The sequence below is a fragment of the Neodiprion lecontei genome, chromosome 2 (assembly GCF_021901455.1).
Source record: "Neodiprion lecontei isolate iyNeoLeco1 chromosome 2, iyNeoLeco1.1, whole genome shotgun sequence".
In the NCBI taxonomy this organism is placed as follows: Eukaryota; Metazoa; Arthropoda; class Insecta; order Hymenoptera; family Diprionidae; genus Neodiprion; species Neodiprion lecontei.
Window position 1 is genome coordinate 8,671,736 of NC_060261.1, and position 20,958 is coordinate 8,692,693.

Sequence of the window (20,958 nt, forward strand, 5' to 3'; positions counted from 1 at the left end):
ATTTTTATTTCCGGTTACCGCTCAGTCCTTGACTATTTTAGTTTTCTACCACAATCGAAAAATATTGTTCCAGGTAAAAAATGAAAATTAGTTTTCTAGCTGTTGCCGGAAACTCTAGTATCCGTTACTATTCTTTCTCGTTACGATCACTGTTGCTATATTTCCTTGCAACTGTTGCCAAAATTTAATGCTCGTGCAAGAATAAATTGACGTTGAAGCCTTGTTTAACTAAAAACGTAGAGTTTGCCGAAGAAACTGGTTTTGCGTTGCGATTACCAAAAAAGGATCGACGATAGCGCAAAATGGTTGCGCTTACCTCGTTTTTTGTAATTCCAACAATAGTCAAACAGTTTTTTTAACGATACCTGTTTTACTGAATTTTTATAGTAACTGTAACAAATAACATTTTTCTCAGTATAGGAACGTTAGTATCTTAACGATTCGTGTTTCGGAAAACTCCTCATTTCGTAATTTTAAAAATATCTGAACAGCAGTATATTATAATAAGGAAAAAGTAATTGATATTTTCAAAACTTGACCGCTTCAAAGTCATTACAAAATTGGAAAACAGTGATTATTTTTGTCCCCAATGTTTCGTCACACTCACGTTACTAGCTTCGGTAATTCATATTTTCTAAAAATATGCAATTTTGACGAAAATTACAAATTCACATCGTACGCCGCTTCGATTCACGACTTGGCTGCAGATGCATAAATCAGAAATATGTATATAAACGGCATAATTTCACGGATGTCGAATTAGTGCTGATCGCATTATGCGTAAATTTATACAATCTCGGTCTGCAGGCGTGGGTGTCTAAACTTCCATCCGTTTTTCCGTTGTACGACTTGATTAGAAAGATACGAAGCAGTCTTTGTTTCTCAATACGATGTTTACTTTCCGTTATTTCATGATAAATAATTTTAAAAAAGGAGTAAATAACAAATCCGATGATTTTACAAATATGAAGAATTAAAAATAGAAAAAATCTACCGGCAAGCCTGATTGAAATGTGAAAATTCAGACTTGAGAATAATATTGTAAAACAGAGAGACATTAAAAAATGAAACAAACACGCGACTCCGTGTCACGGTGAAATTGATTAATTTATTACGGGAATCGCCTGTCGCTTGGCGTGCGTTAATCATACTTGAGGAATTCATCGCGCCACGCAGCTTCGCCGGACGATGTGGCTTTGAAGACGAGCATCGATACTTGGGAAATCGCTCTGCGAAGACCCGACAAGGCGATGTTATCGCCGAGATGAGTTCGGGTGCCCATGGGGATTGCAGGTTCGTCCGCCATGTCGAAAAGTTTATTACAAACAACACCAAAAACTCTTTTCAAACTATCAAATTTTCAATCTTTCAATATTATCTTGTATATTTATATTTTTCAAATTATATCCGCTGCTCCTTCTTTCCTTCCTCGAATATTATCATTCGACAAAATATTTTTTTGTTTTTTTTTGCACAGATAGATCGTATTTATTAAATGTATAATATCACACATCACTTTTACGACGTTACAAAGGTTTGCGGTTTTTTTTTTTTAATTTTATTTTTTATCAAAAAAATTTTTTTTCATCACTTCTGCGCTCACGTCTTAATCAACTGTTTACGCGTGTCAAGAAGAATCGCGACTCTTTTTACTCCTGGGTTTTTTTCCTCGGATCCTATGCGTACGGATCGTAAAATTTTTTTTTTTTTTTTTTTTGCGGGGTGGGGGCGGGGCGATCTTACACGGGCGATTTTGATTTTGCGGATCGAGCCTCTGGCCCGAAGGCCTTAAAGCTAGAACAAACTTGAGACAGGAATTGGTAATGGCGGTCGCGTTTGCTGGCTAAATTTAGCATCCCTGAAACTCGTTGCAAGATGGCTGTTTGTCCGTATCATCGTTGAATAACGATAATATCGAGTCCTAGTAATCAACCCTCTCGCCGTCTCTCCACGTTCTTCGGTTATTCATTTCTGTCATCCTTCTCTCCTTCTACTCTCTACATTCGCACCGTGATTATTATTTTACACTCAACCGTTATACAATATTCGTCTCACAATATTATCTTCACTCTTATTATACACGCATATTATCCGTCGTAGGTATTATTGTCACCATCATCATCATCGTCGTCGTCATCATTATTATTATTATTATTGTTGTTGTTGTTATAACCAGATGTCACAGCGTGTCCAAAGCCATAGAAAAATCCACACCAAACGCTTGCACCACATTCGTTGGCACTCGATGTCAATTACAATCTGCAGTTAAATTTTTTTTACACAACATCGAACGTTTTATCACAAGGGGTTACTCAAAATTTTGCATCGTTTATCCACTGCTCCGATAACAATATCACTGTTATTGTTATTCTTGTTGTTGTCGCGATCAGTTTATTAATGGTGTAAGAAAAAGAGAAACGAGTAAATAACGATTGTCGTTAATATTTTAAAAACAATTATTTCCCCTCGTCACTTTTACGCCGCACTGCAACGCACCGCACTGCACTGCGCTGCGGAATCTCCAATTTTCTTTCTCTCTTTTTTTTCTTGCGTTTTTACTCGACACGCATCACGACACGTGGCTGAATCAAAGCCGCGATTGCGCGTAAGACGCGATTGTCGTGCGATTTTTGTTCACCGCGAAATATGATCAAAGTTTCGATGTTTGGTTGTTGTTTTTTTTTTTTTTTTTTTTTTTCCTTCACTCTTTTCTTTCACTTTTTGACGTAACCAGTCAACCGCGTCGCAATTCAGTCACGTTACGATTTAGTTTTCTCGAAATATCTTTGTACGAACGTTCGATCGATTTTTTCTTCATTTTTCGCTTTATCAACTTTTTTTTTTTTTTTTTTTTATCCCCCACGATTTGTTATTTCGTTATTTTTTCACCTATAACTTCACAAACGTACGACGGTTTATTATTTCTTTATACCGCGTGGATACGCGGTCAAGTTATACACACACATACATACATATATATATAATGTACATTTGAATTTGACGCTCGGTCGTAATGTAAATTTTTCAAGCATTGCAAAAAAACTGTATTGAAACGAACGTCTGAAATCGAGATCGTATCTACCAGACGAAAACTACGACGACAACGACGACGATTCCCCGAGTATATTTATAAATAAACCTAGACTTTGCGTAAGATTTACGGAAATACGGCGCGTAGTTCTCACACGTACATATATGTGTATAAAAATATTATATCTTTACGTATACGAATGTGCACAGATATATATATACATATATCATATATATATATATATATATATATATATATATATATATATATATATATATATATATATATATATACACACACACACGCAATTAGCTGCAATTGTTCATTCACTTATCCGACACTTCGCGATTAATCCTTCTCATCTTATTGTATATACCGCTGCAAATTACACCGAGAAACGTTATTTATTATTTTGTTATTATTATCCTTTATGTTTTCAAGCCTCTTTTTTTTTTTTTTTTTTTTTTTTTTTTTTTGAACAGAGCAAAATTCGACTTCATCTCACCGTCATCCAACGGACGAGGGAAAGACAAAAAAACACAAAAAAGAAAAAGAAAAAGAAATTAATACCGTGTCTCGACAATCTACCGGTTAATTATTTCTTTATCCCAAGCTCGATTTTGTCTCATCGAGCTTCTGCTCGTGACTGCACATGCAAGCACAGACGCTGTGACGATTGCCTGGCCTAATTGGAGAGCTTTGCGATCGTTTTTGGCTAGGCGCTTCTCATCTGTGACTTGTCACCGAAGCTTTTTCGTCCCCTCCCCCCCCCCCCCCCCCCTCCCCTCTTGTTTTTTCATCTTATTAGTTTATTTCTATTTTTATTTTCATCAATCATACACGTTCTCTTCGACGTATCATTACATTTGTTTTATAATTTAATCAATGTTTGTTACTTTTTTCTTATCCGAATACGTGTCTTTTTTGTTATATTACGTTGATTACTGTATTTTTTATATTTATTTTTTCATTTTCAAGTAAAAATCACAACTATCATTGGGTTAATTTATTTAACGTTGGTTACACATACTTGTCCATGCATTCATCTTTCCCCAAAGTGTTCCAGAGCATAATATATATTATACGATCTGTCTATATATCTCTTTCTTTCTTTCTTTCCGCGTAGCGTCATCCTAACTCATCCTGTATGTGTAATTCGGGGTTGGCCAACGTGTCGTGTATATATATATATACGTATATATATATATATATATGCTATTTTCAGATAATAAATATCACCGACGTTACATATACGGTGATATTAAATCATGTAACGTGATTATTAAGGAGGGCACGCGGTCGAGTTTCCGACTCGTTGGCTGCGATTCTGAACCATTGAAGAAAGAAAAAGTTCAATTTGACGGATAAGAGAAGAGAGATGGATATATATATATATATCAGAGCTGCTGAGATTATTTATAAAAGTCTCGATGGTTATATCATGCTCAGAATTTGTTCAGCTACTATGTAACAAAATTCCGAGAACGGTGACAATTCTTTTCTTTTTTTCCTCTTCTTATCAATTGTCTACAAAATTTTTGCACGAATAAAAAAAAAAAAAAAAAAAAACGTTAACAAACCTTACGAATTGTTTCGTTTTTCAACAACTTAGCTACATTTGCATGGGTTGGAAAGCGAAAAATTCAAGTCACCCGACTTTCTTGATCCTCTTTAATGAAACGAAATGTTTATCGTATAATTTATTTGCATATATGTATAAATGTGTGTACGTATAAGCGTCGGCTTTCAAGTTTGAAATTATCTTGACACGCAATTACACTAAAACCGGTGGTAAAATGAACTAAATAATGCAATAAAGATTAATTTCTAAAATTAACTCCTTATGTAACGAATATACAGTAAATAAGTCTAAAATAATATACTTGAAGTGAGTAAAAGTGAAAAAATTGTCTGAATAAAAGTTTAAATCAATATGTATATTGTTTATAGGATCGCGCAAATTTGACAATTTTAATGTTGGATCAATTCAAGGAAATATATGTTTATATTTTCATGCTGCAAAAATACTTTTCAGGGTCTGAAGTGTGTTTATATACATATATACCTATTCGAATAGTTGCAAAGAAATGTTTAATTGCCTGAACGTGAATACGAATACACTAGAAATAATCGAGTCGAAGTACGGTGACAAGACTTTTTCTCGATGTAAAAACAAACGGAAGAGGGAGAGAAAAAAAAAAAAAAAGTACTAGCTACAAGCAACTTTTGTTGAATAAACTATAAACGGATCGAAAATACTAATTCGAATTCAATTCGTTGGTAAATTTTTTATCATTCAAACAATTCAACTCTACGAAAATATAATACGCTCAAGTTTTTTCGGTGCATATGCAGCGATGTAGGTTAAGGTTGTCAGACAAGATCGGTTATTCTAAGTCGAGAACAGAAATAAAAAATCCAATTGTTTTTTTCACCGCTCGCAGTTAAAGAATAGTCTAAAAATAATTTAAAAAAAAAAAAGAATAGTATTAGACTATTCTCAGAGCTCCGTGGCGAAATGTCCGTTGGTAGTTTATTTTGATAGAGTGAGGTAGGCATTAGAGCGAACTATCATTTTTTTTCTCTATTCATCTTTAGCATTTTTTTCTTCACACCAATCATATATATATATATATATATATATATATATATATATATATATGTATTTTTTTCTTTTTCACTTCCGAATCGTTTCGTTAAATTCAAGACGTTTCTCTAATTCTCATGGCTGTTTAATAAATAATAATCGACGTGTAGACATAAGATGAGAAAGTTAGGCGCAAACCTAAAAAACATAGTTTCTAACGGTCGGAAAACCAACGGCTCAAAGTTCCGAAATGCAAGTTTCCGAAAATTGAAGTTTCGATAATGCAAAATTCCGTAAAATAAAGTTTCGACAGAGTGAAATTACGAAAATTAAAATATACACACGCAGCGTGATTTACACAACAATTGGGTGTAAAAAATGTGAAAATTCGAAAATTAGAATTATCGGTATTCTAAAAATGAAAATATCGAACATTCGAAAAAAAGAAAGATCAAAGTGGTGAAATTTCACCAAGCCAGAAATTCAATTCATTTCGATGTTTCAGATTTTGAAACTGTATCATTCTCGCCCTTTCGGAACTTTTCAAATTCGGAATTTAAACCCCACTCCGCAATACATATCGTTGAAGATGCGTTCGATATCGGTTTTATTTAAAAAATTACACCTTAAGACGGCCAAAGGGAAATGTAAAAATATAGAATGGAGAATCAGGGAGCTATTCTCGTATTTTCACGCGCATTGTGCTCCAGATTTGTTGAGCACCGTGAATCTATACTTAGACTCGAAGCACCTTCCTACCTACACTAAATTCTGTCGTTTCGTCTATTTTCGGCACTGTTTACACATCGCTGATCCTGCAGTCCGTTGATAGGTACACAAAATTTGAGGAAGCAGCATGACGAGCAGCTGATCGACTCTCGATACTTCTGAAATAAAGTGCGCGACCGGACATCGAATCGCGAACTAATTGTCGAAAGTAATTATCAAAAGTCTGATCGTGACGCGAAGAGTTTGAAAAATTATTTTATAATATCTGCGTAAAGATAATACGTCGTAGAAATAAATAAATAAATAAATAAATGTAATATAATATTAACCTATCGCCTGGCTAATCGACTTCGTGTTTTATGTAGAAATTTTTGGCACCGGGTGTAAATTTTGCGAAAGTAAATATCATCGTCACACGTTGCAGGTAATTTTACTGCAGGTCTGAAACGAGTCGCAATTACACTGAGAATAGAATTTGTTTACTCTTAACAAAAGCATACATATAATTCGAATGTGGCGAATAGAACAGAAATGTTTCGGTATTGTTATAAAATTTGACTTTTTTTAATAGTTAACAAATCATATTTGGCTCAACTATAATTTGGTGATAATAATAACGAAACATTTATTTCGCCATATTCAAATATACGTTTGTTAACCGTAAATAAATTCCTTTCTCAGTCTATGCTTAGCTACTTTTTCATGCGTAAATGACACGCACGTGTGTCCGTTTGCAAAAAGCCGTGTCTTCGTTATTCGGGCGATTTAATTTTGCGTCGATTCTTATGCACGTTTCTTTGTTTTCTGTATTTGAATTGAGTCGTGCGGCGTTGAGACGCTTCTTGGTTTCGATTTTGTAAACCAAATACAGTTCGTGGTTGTTGAACTCGAGTTGCGCAAAACGAATTCAAGTCTCGTCTCGATTGGATCAGTGAACTGCTCAGAGATGCGGGAAATAACAGATAGATAGATATTAAATAAATTCTCACAATTCGATCTTACTGTGATTTTAAATTCAAGCCTCGAGTTGGGATTTTAAATATTTACAGTCAGTATTTGAATCCAAGTATTTAATTAATTTTTACACAAATTTTTTCGTCAATGTTTCGAAACGAAATTCAAGCGTCATTATAAAAATCCTTCACGTGTTACTACTTTGCGTGAAATTTTTGGGAAAAATAATATCAAACGATAAAAAATCGTTTTATTTTTTCGTTGCAACATTCACGATTAATCGCGCAGTCTGTCGGATTTGAGAAGTAAGTTATCGGCCTGTCGGAAATTCAAGCTTACCGGATGAAATATTTTTTTTTTCTTCTTTTCACGCCAACAGTTCCAGTCGTTACGGAATCCAGAATTTCAGCGCGTTGGGAAAATTGCGCAAAAGTGTATCAACATCGTAAGGACAAAGTTTGCGGTGATTAGAAGAAGTGATGCAGAAGAAAAAAAAAAAAAAAACTAGGAAGGAAATGTGGCTGCGCCTTACAAACCGCTTACATCTGATAAAAAGTTGACGACGCGGTAAGTTCGCGGTAAAAATACACATAAATATACTGTGTTTATATTTTATAATACGATTAATTGATAACGCATATTTTTCTCAGCTACTGTCAACGCGAATATAACTCGAACTAAGCAAAGGTTAGAAAAATCTATGCAAGAAAAAATGTCTGATTTAAAAATCGTTGAAAGACACTCGAGATTGAATGTGAAGATTGCTGATTTTTACACCGCGCCGATTTCTGTGCACCGGTCAGGGGAAAAAAAAAAAAAAAAAAAAAAAAAAAAAAAATGATAACATTTTTAGTAGACGATTATTCACTCATCGTGACATAAATCACATAAATACGAATTCTAAAATCACCCGGCGCCGGCTGCAGCTATATTTTCTATATCCGAATACACGTATAAGAATAATGTATGTATGCTTAGTAAAAATACACACGCGTGTCACGCAACGGATACACGGACGTGACTTTACTCGGTGGAACAAAGGCGAGCTTGTTAAACTGATCGAGAAAACGTTGAAGCGATGATCTAACGATGTTCAGAATTTGCCATGGAAATTCGGAGCTTCTCAGGGCGTCAAACGAAGCCGGAAACTCGGGTAAAAAAAAAAACCATTAAATTTGCTTTACTACGGTCTGAGAAATCCCCCCCCTCCCCCGATTATTCGTTAATTAAGAACTTTTCCGTTTCACGTTTCCGTTTGTAAGCTCAGACCTTGGGTTGATAATGACGTCGGAATGCGAGAGAAAAAAAAGAAACGACGCTGCATAGGTATTACAATGTTTGTACAAGCACAATAAAAAAAAAAAAAAAAAAAAAAAGGAAAGAAAAAAAAAATGACGTTTGAGAATGCGAATTTATATGGTCGATGGTTTATTTTTTTAAACTTTTTCATACACCGCGTTTCGACTCCTTCTGCGTATTGTACCGTATATATTATTATTATACATACATACAATCGCGAGATAATAATTTTTCTCCGTAAGAAGTCAATTTTTGTCTTTCGTATATTGTGTTTCCATATTGTTATTATTATACACGTACGTATAATTTGTGAATGTATGTCGTTGTACATTTTTTTTTATTTTTATTTCGGCGACGCGTAATTGTAAACGATTGGGAAAAATCGACTGGAACTTGCTGTCGCAATTCATTATTACAAGTTATCTAGACCTCTGACATTTTTTGCAGCTAAAATAGTTGAGGCCGAGCTGACGCGCTTGTTAGATGTATATATATTTTTTTACCAATTTATTTTATCACTCTTTACGACTATTATCAAAACCGTTATCAACGATTCCAATGAACTTTTAAGCTTTCTGAAACTTGTCGTGTCAAGGTGTTGTACTTTTTTTTTAACCCCCTCGAAAAATAACCCGGTTATATTGGGATTCCGATTATCATGTCAATTATTATGGTGTCTAACACTTCGATGGCGATTTTTTTCGTTGTACGAATAGGAGGGGTTTTTATTAGAAATGCGCGGTTATTGTAAATTGTAATATTTTTGGATTTTCGTCTTTGATTTTAATCGTATTTTCATAACTTGAGTGAAGCTCGATTGTAACATTTAACGACAAATAAATTAGCAACAATCTAATAGCTTAGCGGGCAGTAAAAATTCCCAACGTAAAAGCAAACAGGTCGTAAAACGAAATTAATTCACTGGCGAAAAATTACTGAATTGATTCGCGAACTCGATGAAACGTTGAACTACGACGAAGAGAAACCAGCGGCACGTGGGAATAACAAGCAGGATGAACAAATTGCTTATCCATATTGACCGGATTTCTGACCAGCAACGTCATGAATTTGTGGTTTTTTAAAGCGAAAAATAAGAAGAGCAAAACAATTAACGGTCCTACAAAAACGAGCGATTATTGGAGAGGAAAACAATGTTGTGTCTTCTATCAGCAATAAAAATGATTTCATTTGAAAGGTTGTAATTTGCTGAAATGGCTATAAAGTTTGAGTTGTTTATATAGTTATATTATAATACTTTGCACTTGGCTGGGGAATTTACATTTATTACAAGCTGGAATCGTTTGAAACATTTTTTGCAAAACATTTTCGTGTTTTGCCACGATTATCAACGAATGAATATAATTATTACCAATTATTTGCGCGTGACTTCTGAATTATCGAGTTTCGGTCACTTTACTATTACACGACTATTAAAAACATAAATGTAATTAATTTTGTAGCCGCAAACCTAAAACATATTTCATCTTGCTGTTGTTTTCGATCCTGGTAACTGGTATTATATTTCATTGAACTTGTAATTTATTGCGATAAATAAGTGACAAGACTTTACTCGACCGTAAAAATTTAGTTCATCATACAAATTGCGGATCGAACGTTGCAAAAAGGAAAAAGATTACGTTATAATATAGTTTTATTTAACATACTAGCGTGTCATTTCTCCTTATAACTATGTTGAAAAATATGAAACGTCTCTCATTTTTAGTCATTGTTAAGGGCGTCGTCGAAATTCCGAATGTGAAAAGTTCCGAAAGTGCAAAAATGAAGAAAATTACTAATCTGAAGATGGATGATTTTCACACTGAAAGAAATTTTTAGTTTCGGTTACCGCTCAGTCCTTGACTATTTTCATTTTTTACCACAATCGAAAAATACAGTTCTAGGTAGAAAATGAAAATTAGTTTTCTAGCCGTTGCCGGAAATTCTAGTATCCGTTACTATTCTTTCTCATTACGATCACTGTTGCTATATTTTCTTGCATCCGTTGCTAAAATTTAATGTAACAAACTTTGTCGTGTCTTCAAATTTCGATTTCATCACATCAAGTTTCGCCAGCATACAATTCGGAATTAGGCGCTTTCGGAACTTTTCAAATTCGGACCCCGCCCCGATTATCGTCATTATACGAAGCGGGTCCTGAGACTACCTTCCAAGCAACGGTCCGCTCTCTCCCTTGAAGCTTATCCTGCTAAGTGCTCGTCTCTGGAAGCTGCTGACCGATCCCTGCTTCTCCTTGCTTCCCGGCGAAGGTACGGCGAGGTGATCATCCTCCGGTGCATCCTCGCAGAGCTTTACAGCAACGGCGGCAGCCGGTACAGCCGAATGAACGAGAAGCTCGCTCCAAGGAGTGGTCGTAGCTGCGGAAGCGGCGTCCTCTTCCTCATCCTCGGAGTTTTTCAATTTTCCCAGCCTCTTGTCTTGCGCCGGTGTCAGCATCGCTGCATCCGCAGCTTTTCCTCCTCCTGCAGCAGCCTCGACGCTCTGCGTTTTACCGAATATTCCAAACATTCAACTATCATCACGGAAAAAGAGGTGACATTAAAATAACGTTGAAAGTGGAACGCGCCGATCGAAGAAACAAAATCCTTCTTTTCAGAATCCTCGGTATTCTCTACGCGGTTTTTAACACGACATACTTCAGTCGCCGAGTGATTTATACAATTTTAGTTCACAATCGGTACAATTATTTCAAACTATCTTCAATTTTGTAACGCTAGGTAATCACAGTTTTCTTACATTACATGCGACATTTTTCAAAGATCGCGTCATCAGATATTATTCCACTATACTCATACGAAACACGGCACGTTTTTTAAATACAAATCAACGCTGTTCATATTATTCCTATCGAATTTCCCATAATTTCCCCCTTAGCTTGAACTAGCATGTATAATATGGTGATCGTCGCGCCAACCGACGCAACAGCGTCTTTTTCAGGAACCAATTCGTTATCTGTCTTCACTATCTTTAAAGACATACGTACACGTTGTCGTTGTATCGTTAAAATTTTAATATTGCACAGAGTGTAAAATAAACAAAGAAGTCACAAATTAATAGGCACAACGGTAGAAAGATTTCCCGCCATTTTACGTCAACTTTCTTTTTTTCTTTTGCTTGACACTTGAAAGTTATTATTATTATTCTTTTTTTTCCTCCCACTGTCACCCCCTTTGTATCTGATAATTTTCACTTTTCCCAAACTTCCAACTTCTACGGCGAAATGTTATATCCGTTATATGCCCAACTAACACTTGTCACGTGTCACGGGTTTGCGGCACACGCCGTGTCGACGGTTCGAGAGCATTTGACATGCGCCAACTGTAATATATATATAATTATATTATAGTCGGTAGCGCCGCTAAAACTTTGCCTCACTTCTCTTCGACACAGTTTTTCTTTATACCTCGTTCACGGATCCAACTTGTATCTTGATCGGGAAATGATTTTTTTAATTAATAGGGCACCTTATCCATACATCGATCTCGCTCCACGCGGCTCATTATACAGGTATATAATTATATTCACGTATCACGTATGATGTCAAATTCTATTTCGAATCGTCGGTAAAAAATATCGTAGCAACCGGTTCCTCCGCGGAGAATCAAAGAATAAATAATATTATTGAATGCGGTGTGTAAAAGAGTAGAAAAAAAATAATAACAAAATAAAATGAAAAGATAAAAGTACAAAAATTTCTACACAACGCACTGTTTACGGTTTCCTTTCGAATTTCAAGTTCGTCTTTCCTCAGTGCACTGATCGAATTCAACCACTCGGTGATGATCCCGTTTTTTTCACCTCGCGCGAAACGAGATGCCGATTTTCCGGTTGTCGACTTGCAAGAGGCTCGTTTAAGACGCGACTTTTTTTATTGTTTCAGACCGACTTTCCGACCGTTTTCAATCCGCGTACGGCCGCCGATCGGGACCTGTCAGCGCGGCAACGACTTCTGAGATTGCGGCGGCATCGGGTTAAGCGAAAATACGCGCACCCACACCGACGAAAGACGAAACACGCAAACCTTGGCGCCCACGCACACAGCCGGCCAGTGCCTTGCCATACTGCTTCGGGCGAGATAGGCGATCACCGTGTGTGCGCGTGAATTCTACAACCGCGAAAGCGACACGCATGCACGAAGACGCCGATCTACGTACCCGCGTATTTCATTCACTGACGTCTTAACTGCAGGCGCAATACGGAGGCCGAAGAAACGTTGCTGGCGAAATTCAAAATTCGAAGCTTTTACGCCGAGTTTACACTATAAATTGTTATTTCCGGCAGGTAGACTTTCAGCGATCGACGATCTCTACCGGGATTCAAAGTATCGAAAGACGCCATCTGCTTCGAACGACGCCTCGTATTTAATTATAAATGTCGTTTTTCGCTACGTATTTTACCACACTTCGATTCAACGTAACGGAATTAAAGTCCGACGGCTGGCACGAAGTGTTTTGGAACTTTTTACTACCGCAAAATACCTGAAACTATCGGCTCATAACCTAGTTGCGACGCCATATTGTTCCACCGAGGAAATGCAATTTTGTCTTTACGATAAATCCGGATGATGCCTGTAATGACCTTCCATACATGAATTCTGTCTGCGTCGATCTGAAACGAGTTGTGCCGTTTTCGTGCCTAAATATGGGATCAGGGACAAATTTCAGTGTCTCGAAAGAAAGGATGAAAAAGAAAAAAAAAAATCATCGTTTCGTGATCCGCTAAATATACGTACATTTGTCTTGTTCGATAATGAATGTCAGTTATATGTATAGTACCGAGATTTAAACAACGGCCAAAACCAGACCAGCTCAGCTTTATCTCTTATACCAAATAAAATTCACTCGCGTTTATAAAATTAATGATTTCGTCGAAACGATGCGAAATTTGATCCCACGGTGGTAGTTTTTACGAGGCAAATAATCTCTGGTGCTCGGTGGTCCCCGAAATCAGAACGACGTCGCTGATAAGATTGTCCTGCAGATATGTCCGTGCGTCTAGTTTCCGCACACTCGGCCAGGGCGTGAAACGTGGTTATGCATACACGGCATCGCCGGCAACGATGTACGTACGTACGTAGGTACGTACCTTAAACATATACGTATGCTTATAAGAGCGCGTGTAAACGTGTGCTCAATAGCGTCGACCGTTCTCCGGTGACAGCCATTTGCGTTTCCCTATTTTTAAATTCAAATAACCGCGTATATCCATGAAGCGGTTCTCTGCTTCATACATCAAAACCTTTCGCGATTTTCTTTACTGCTGAGAGGAAGTCTTTTCACGATCTTTCATACACGCTATGGATGTTTATACAGGCACGTACATACAATAACGTGCTTATAGTTTATTTTTCATTCCCATTGTAATAATGATGACTGGATCGTGTTGTGTATCATTGTGTATGTGTATAAAATCGCTCTAATATACGATTTAACCAGCATATTTGTTTTCGCACTCTATTTATCGTGTAAACGGTGTATAATCGTTCAATTTATACTCTATAGAGCTGAAAACTTGCTACGAAATAAATAAGGCCACGGGTTACGTATCTCGGATTTGCACGCGCTGCACATGCAACGAGTCTTTTTCCATTTCGATTGCGGATTTACCGACGCGAGAACTACAATCTCCTCAGCATACAATTAATTTATTGGTTAACTTTCGACATTTATGGAGAAAATGCAAATTCAGCACACGATTGGGATTATCATTTCTGAATAAAACCTGTTCCCTCAGATCAGCGAAAACGATCAGCGATAATATAGAAATCAAAGTTCAAACTCTGTGAACTTCATTTTTATGTACCGATTTAAGGTCTCATTGGACGGATATTCTCAACCAAAAGTGAGTCTCGGTGAGAATATTGAACACTTCGCGATGAGATGAAAATCTACAAAAAATCAATCATAACCGACTCGATAATAAGAATTTGCTTTGTTTCATATCGAAGGAATTCATTGATTTTTCTAAATTTCTCAATAGATTTGTTGAACAAATTTTTGTTTAAACAATTCATTGACAACTTTTTGACATTATTGTGATTATTTTTTTCAGATTCTTGTCTCATCGTCCAATTTCCGTCCAATAAGACATTAATGAACGAAATAATTATTCAGTCCTTGTATGATTTTCCAAATGATTACTTTTAGTGCGATTTAAATTGACAGTTGGGTCTCATCATCGTTTATAAAAGACACGTTTCAAATATAAAGTGAGAAAACTCGAGATCTAGTCTAGTGCATTTTTTCAATCATGCTCTTCGCCTCGACTTTGAGTCGGTTGCCTGTGAAGTTTAACGGCGTTTATCTGTTACACCCGATACATACGGTATTCTAGAATGAACAAGTGTGCGATGCGTGTAATATACAATCGGTACGACAAACGGTTATTATAACAATAAGATATGTTAAAAATATTTCCGTTAAACCTGTACGCAAGTCAGGTTACGTAATGTATTGATGGCAATCGGTATAATATCACCTAACCAAACCTAATTATTGGTCTCTACGCGTCTTTCATTGTTCATAATTATATGTATTTACGCATTCCCACTCCTCTTTCTCTATCTCTCTCTCCTGCTGCAGCAGTGCTGGCTTATTTTCGTTGTGTGTATGCATAATCTTCTTTCGAAACCTTCGGATATAACGTGTGGAGGAGGTATGGATATGTAATCCAATCTGGGATCCGCCATGTGATCGTCCCACCAAACGTGGGCATACAATAAACCGTTACAATCGTAGCGTGTGTCGATTAATCTTTTTCACGGTAGGATCGTTGATCGGTTTTAGACATCATTAATGAATTTTTATCTGAAACGTCATCCGGTTCGACGAGTCAAGTTTCTATGGATCATTTTAGTAATAAAGAAGAAATAAAATAAAATCTAGTAGAATACTCTATGCGGGATTAAATCTGCGACCAGATTCAGTGATTTCGTTCATACATTTTTTTAACGATTATTATATTATGCGCGTAGGTGGACGGAGTTCCGTTATGAAAATCTATACGTTTAACTAGACAGCGTAATGATGATCGATCGCTTCATAGAACACAGCTAACGTTAGTCGACCGTATGTCAAAGATAAACAGACATATGTAAACTTATTCTAGTGCTGCACAAGGTTTATCACGAAGCAGTGAAAAAGCAGGGATATCTGACAGATTATACTTGCTACCAAAGTTAACAGCGTTTTTCTCATGTGAAAATTCGTTCAACGGGATGTGAGATAACATTTTCATTACTCTTGGTGAAAATAATAATTATATGATGAACAGCTTTCATCGTCAGAAAGATTTGAATCGAACCTGCCTTTTATTTCATGTAAGAAGGAAGAATATTCCATTAGAATGTTCAAAGTTCGATGAAAAATTCACGTCAACATTTGTTGATTGCTTTCATAGTTTAACGTAAGGATGTATCTTTCCGAAATTCTTGAAATAATTTAAAATTAGATATAAAATACAAGGCAAATGTAATCGTTTGGAACGGAATCCGACGACTAAAGTAATTCAAATCAAATTCTTTGCGCCTCAGTTTAACAGCGCGCACAGTCTCTCAGTACTTGATTTGTCATATAATAGTTGTAACTTGTTTTTTGATTCCCTTAAATCACAGTCTCCTCAAAGTAGCTCTAATAATAATTTTATTGCATAAATAATCAACGATAATAATAATTGATACTTTAATCACATAAATTGATATTTTATTGCGTCGTTCGTGGGAGTGGGAAAAAAAAGAAAAAAAAAAACCAATTGCTCGGAAAAATAATAGAGTTTGAAAAACAATCGATTATACGCGATTAATCGGGAAAAGATGATCGTTTTAATCGAAAATCGATTATTTTTGGTCATCCTTAGAAAATCCCACACATTCGCCCGTTATGCTTAATTTGAGGAGATGAGCTGTACCGACTGTGATTTCAGTCGATAAGACGGAGTTCTTCTTCGACTGAGTTCGTCAGAAGTCCGCAAGGTGGCGCTACACGCTGCGAGACGGTGATTCTCGATAAATTAGATCGAGTACGCCATCTACATGATTGCAACAGCCGCGGATTCGGGGTACGCTTTAAATACCCACCAGTTCAGTATTGCGAAAAGATGGACGGTGGCGGAGCTTACGGTGGAGGAAAGGCTGGGGCTCCTTTCGACCCTATCGCATTTGTCCAAAGGCCTCAAGTAATACTGAGAGCGTTGTGCTTGGTAAGTGAAAGTCTTTATCGCAAGCCGCGTAATATCGCCGCGCATTTCGTGTCATTACGAATCCTCGTTACAAGCGATCCTCAAACTCCTGTCAGACATCGATTTTGACAGTCGTCTCTTCCTCCACCCCTCCCCTTGCTTCTTACCCCTTCTCCTCCCCGCTTAACGCCTACACGGGGTTGCCCTATTGATTTTTCACGAATTAATGCAATACGCCCCATGAGATGAACTCTCATGGTGTTTTAGATCCGTATCTAGGTCACGCTCGGCTTAATTCGCTGCCGAATCACTTTTTACAACGTTTAAACGAGCGAAATTTAATTGGTATTTAGGGCTCGTCCGTTGTGCCGGACAATAACGACCTGTCACGATTCCTGTAATCACGGACGAAATCTTGCACATTCAGCGATTCCATGAATCTTAAAGATCGCGGCGGTGTTTAGAAATTTTAACAAAGCATCCACGGACGTGTGGTAGTTATGCAGCAATGAGCCTGTTTCTGTTCACCATTGTTCCCCTGGGGATTTTACGTTCTATAGATACGCAATTAATATATTTATTATACCTGACACAATTGTTGACTAGAAATATCCCAGCTTACACCTCTGATACTGTTGTTTAAAATTTTTTAATCATACGCAGTCTCGAACAGTATTCTAGCGCGTTTGATAACGTGGTTTAACATAGCCATGTGTATCGATACAATTGATGAACAATACTGTGCTTATAAATTTAAAAAAGGAATAATAATACCAAATATCCCATTTCACTAGATAATTACACGCATTAGATTTCATTGGATATTTGATACTGTCGAAACTTTCATTCCCGTGGAAAGCATTTGTAATATTAACAGAATACTCTGTTTTATTTCTCAACGGGTTCAAGTTTACCCAGAACATTTGTTCACTTGTGGTTAGATTAATAACGTGCTATCAAATTATGGTAAAAATTAAAACCACTACAGCTTACGTATCGTCCGACACTTCCAAATATATATCAACATCCTTATTCATACATACAAATATATAGATTCCTTTGAATTTGTTCCTAGCTCTTTGCAATAATCGTCTTTGGATCCATCAGCAGTAAAGGCTACGCCTCGGTGGACGGAAAGGAAGTTTGCCTTTATAATAACGATACAAATGCTTGTAATTATGGCGTAGGAATCGGTGTTCTTGCATTCTTGGGAAGCATTGGATTCCTCGCTGGAGAATACCTCTTTGAACAAATGTCATCCGTCAAGACGCGCAAACATTACGTTCTTCTGGATCTCGGGTAAGAAATATCCCAATCTCATGAAAAATACATTATTTTACTAATTCACCCATGATTATCGTTTGGTGAGCCATTGAGATCGCGTTTTTGAAATTTGCAAGTTCTCGACATTATACCTGGTTTCTAACATCTGGTAAAATAATCCATTTTTTTTTAAATTAAAGTGAAATCCATTGATACTGGACGAGTCCTCACGCAGTATTGTTGTAGCTGATATTATTTCACTATGAAACAATTTCTCTGACACTATTCGTTTCATGCTAGAATTTCTGGATTTTGGGCGTTCTTGTACTTTGTTGGATTCTGTTACCTAACCAACGCCTGGGGACAATCAGAAAAGCCCAAAGGTGGAATCGGTGTGAACGATGTCCAAGCAGCTATAGCGTTCTCTTTCTTCTCGATATTTTCATGGGTAAGAGATACAAGTGGGAAGAATTTATTCATATCATATCTAAATTGATTGGCACATGAACATACGTACGATACTATTATTCACTTTACTATCATAACTAATGCCCTGGTTAGTATCGAGGATTGTAATTGTCGCATATTACATATAGGCTGGATGCGCCTGGTTTGCGTTCCAAAGATTCAAGCAAGGCACAGATGCAGCTTTTGCTCCAAGTTACGAAGCTGATCCAGTTGGAGGTGCGGGCTACACGAGTTACCCTGATGCTACAGACGCAGCTTATCAAGAACCACCTTTCAATCAGCAGCAACAGCAGCAACGAGGTATGGGAGACTTCCAAGCACCTGCTTATTAAAGTTATTCTACGGACTTTGAGGGTTGGCTATTAAATGAATAAAATTAACTTGTGAGAAGTTATGATCTGTTTGAAGATTCTAATTTTTCTCGGCGACATCTTGACGAATTCATCACATTGTCACCCGCCAAATTATCCATAGGTGAATTCATAGAGCTCTATTGTAGTACTTGTGCTATAAATTATTCATTTTTTCAAAAAATATAAATTTCATTTATACCAAAAATTATCAAATTCTATTTATCGTCAGACAAATATTTTCTGAGATCATATTAATCATTGGTATTCTCGCATGTATCGTCGGAGGTTGGGACCTTTTCTTGAGAATAATAATGCTGATAATAAATCTTAGAAGAATTACACAATTCTGTTCTTCAAACAAACTAAAATAAATATCTTGAAACACACGTGTCGCATAGTAGTCTCAACAATGTAAAGGCAGGACTACGCTTTTTCTTGATAGCCTGCTCTGCCGAAGTTTATGAAATAGGATAATTTTAAGAGAAGGGTGGAGGGGGTGATAAGGACGAGTTATTTGTTGATATGTGGTTAACTGTTGACCACTTGTACTTAAGTTATCGTGCGCTATTCAATATGAAATAAACAAATATTTAATATATATGAATATTGAGCCGACTAAATTGTCATGAGGGCAAAACTATATGACCACTTCTCGACTATACAACAATGAACGATTAGAAAAAAAAAAAAAATGAAAAAAATGAAAAGCATAAAACGAAGATGAATAGTATCTAACGATTAATAAGTTAGTACATACTGGCTATATACTACAATATATTTTAATGTTGTGACGTGTTCATAGTGACCACAACTTGCATTATTATCTATATCAAAAGGTAATTAATGTAAAGATGAAGTAAGATTAGTTTAGTTTCGTTTTCGTTTTCGTTTTTTTTTTTTTTTTTCTTTAATTTAATACCTATTGTCTCATCTTGCTTCAATAATATGCATACTGTAATAGTGTATCAAGGCTTGAGAATAAGTCAGCTATTGACGAATGTATTATCGCCAACATGAGCTAATTAATCTAAGTTTTGAGGATTCGGAAATACTCAGCCATTGGTAATTATACAGATTTACTCATGGTTGACTTAAATGTTTACTTTTCTACTTAACACACTCATTACTTATGCAGTCAGTAAAGAATCTCGTTGGCGTATTGAAGTTATAATCACTCGAGTGAAAGTTCAAAGTGACAAGTACAACCTTTGTTCTCGATCTCTTATTCTCAGACGTTCCAATGTATTTGGAAACCTCAATAAGCTTTAAATTTGTTGGCTACTGCAAAAGTCGTTAGATATTACATTGATACAAATAGGCGTATAATTTAACTCACATGTTTCCAAGCATTCATACATACATACACGTATAGAGAAACGTGAAAAAAAAGAAATTGTAGAATAAAACGAATATACTAGCGGAACTAACTATAGAACGTGTATTAAAAATAATAATAATATGAGTAACAGTTATTATTAGTAATAATCGTCTTGCATTTAAATGTAGTGGTGTTGAGGGTGCTCGTGCACAGAGATCTCAGTGTTTAGATGATGCTCTAGTCAAGAATATTTTATTCTGACCAAGAAACCGTATTCCGAATAATTTCTGTGCAACAAACCAAACGTTTACTTGCTTGATTTTAGCCAAAGTTTAGTGTAAAAGGAGGAATAAATAGCATGAAAAAGTTTTCTCAAGATGTGATAAAGTAATAAATTGCGAGAAATCATACTAGTGAACTTAAGAGAGAAATAGAGAAATAGAAACTGTTGGTCTATGAAATTTACCTCATTTGTTAGTATTATTAACTACCAATCAACACACCGAGCAAGGGTATATAGGGAGTGTCCGTTATATTTCTTACGTAATAATTTTTCTTATTGCTATTTAAAATTCGATTTATGTACTATACACATTGTCTATAGTAACTGTTTAATTCCTATATTATAAGTATATGGTTAAATCTAAATTAGATGAGCACGCAACCTGCCATATTATTACAAAAGTACATGAAGCAATACCACAGTGCGTGCACCTAATACATTTTTTGTACAAAAGATCAACTAAAGAACAAGAATGACAAA

The 20,958-nt window shown here is 36.1% G+C and overlaps 2 protein-coding genes and 1 long non-coding RNA gene across 10 annotated transcripts in view; 2 read left to right on the forward strand and 1 right to left on the reverse strand.

The window, feature by feature from the left end:
- The window catches only part of LOC107221942 (G protein-activated inward rectifier potassium channel 4), a 54,933-nt gene extending 42,390 nt beyond the window's left edge, over window positions 1-12,543 (reverse strand). For 2 of the 8 annotated variants that reach the window (XM_046732386.1, XM_046732390.1), the window contains exon 1: window positions 10,765-12,277. In XM_046732386.1, coding sequence (XP_046588342.1) covers window positions 10,765-11,126 — 362 coding nt within the window. In that variant the 5' untranslated portion in view covers window positions 11,127-12,277. Of the gene's footprint in view, window positions 1-1,151; window positions 2,896-3,335; window positions 3,410-3,601; window positions 3,765-10,764; window positions 12,279-12,326 lie in introns of those variants that run through there. The other 6 variants (XM_046732391.1, XM_046732387.1, XM_046732388.1 and 3 more) reach the window with 6 other exon arrangements.
- The window catches only part of LOC124293086, a 70,247-nt gene extending 57,625 nt beyond the window's left edge, over window positions 1-12,622 (forward strand). Inside the window, exon 3 of the long non-coding RNA XR_006902994.1 lies at window positions 12,499-12,622. This is a non-coding gene — a long non-coding RNA (uncharacterized LOC124293086). The remainder of the gene's footprint in view (window positions 1-12,498) is intronic.
- Window positions 12,623-16,621: 3,999 nt separating this feature from the next.
- LOC107221935 (synaptogyrin) lies at window positions 16,622-19,637 on the forward strand. The gene is made up of 4 exons (XM_015661117.2): window positions 16,622-16,814; window positions 17,869-18,092; window positions 18,357-18,504; window positions 18,653-19,637. The coding sequence occupies exons 1-4, from the start codon at window positions 16,713-16,715 to the stop codon at window positions 18,854-18,856; spliced, it is 678 nt and encodes a 225-aa protein (XP_015516603.1). The 5' UTR covers window positions 16,622-16,712; the 3' UTR covers window positions 18,857-19,637.
- Window positions 19,638-20,958: the final 1,321 nt, after the last annotated feature.

Coding starts and splice junctions, on each gene's coding strand:
- LOC107221935 (XM_015661117.2), top strand. CDS start 16,713: ATGGACGGTGGCGGAGCTTACGGTGGAGGAAAGGCTGGGGCTCCTTTC. Junction 16,815..17,868: donor TACTGAGAGCGTTGTGCTTG/GTAAGTGAAAGT, acceptor ATTTGTTCCTAG/CTCTTTGCAATAATCGTCTT. Junction 18,093..18,356: donor TACGTTCTTCTGGATCTCGG/GTAAGAAATATC, acceptor GTTTCATGCTAG/AATTTCTGGATTTTGGGCGT.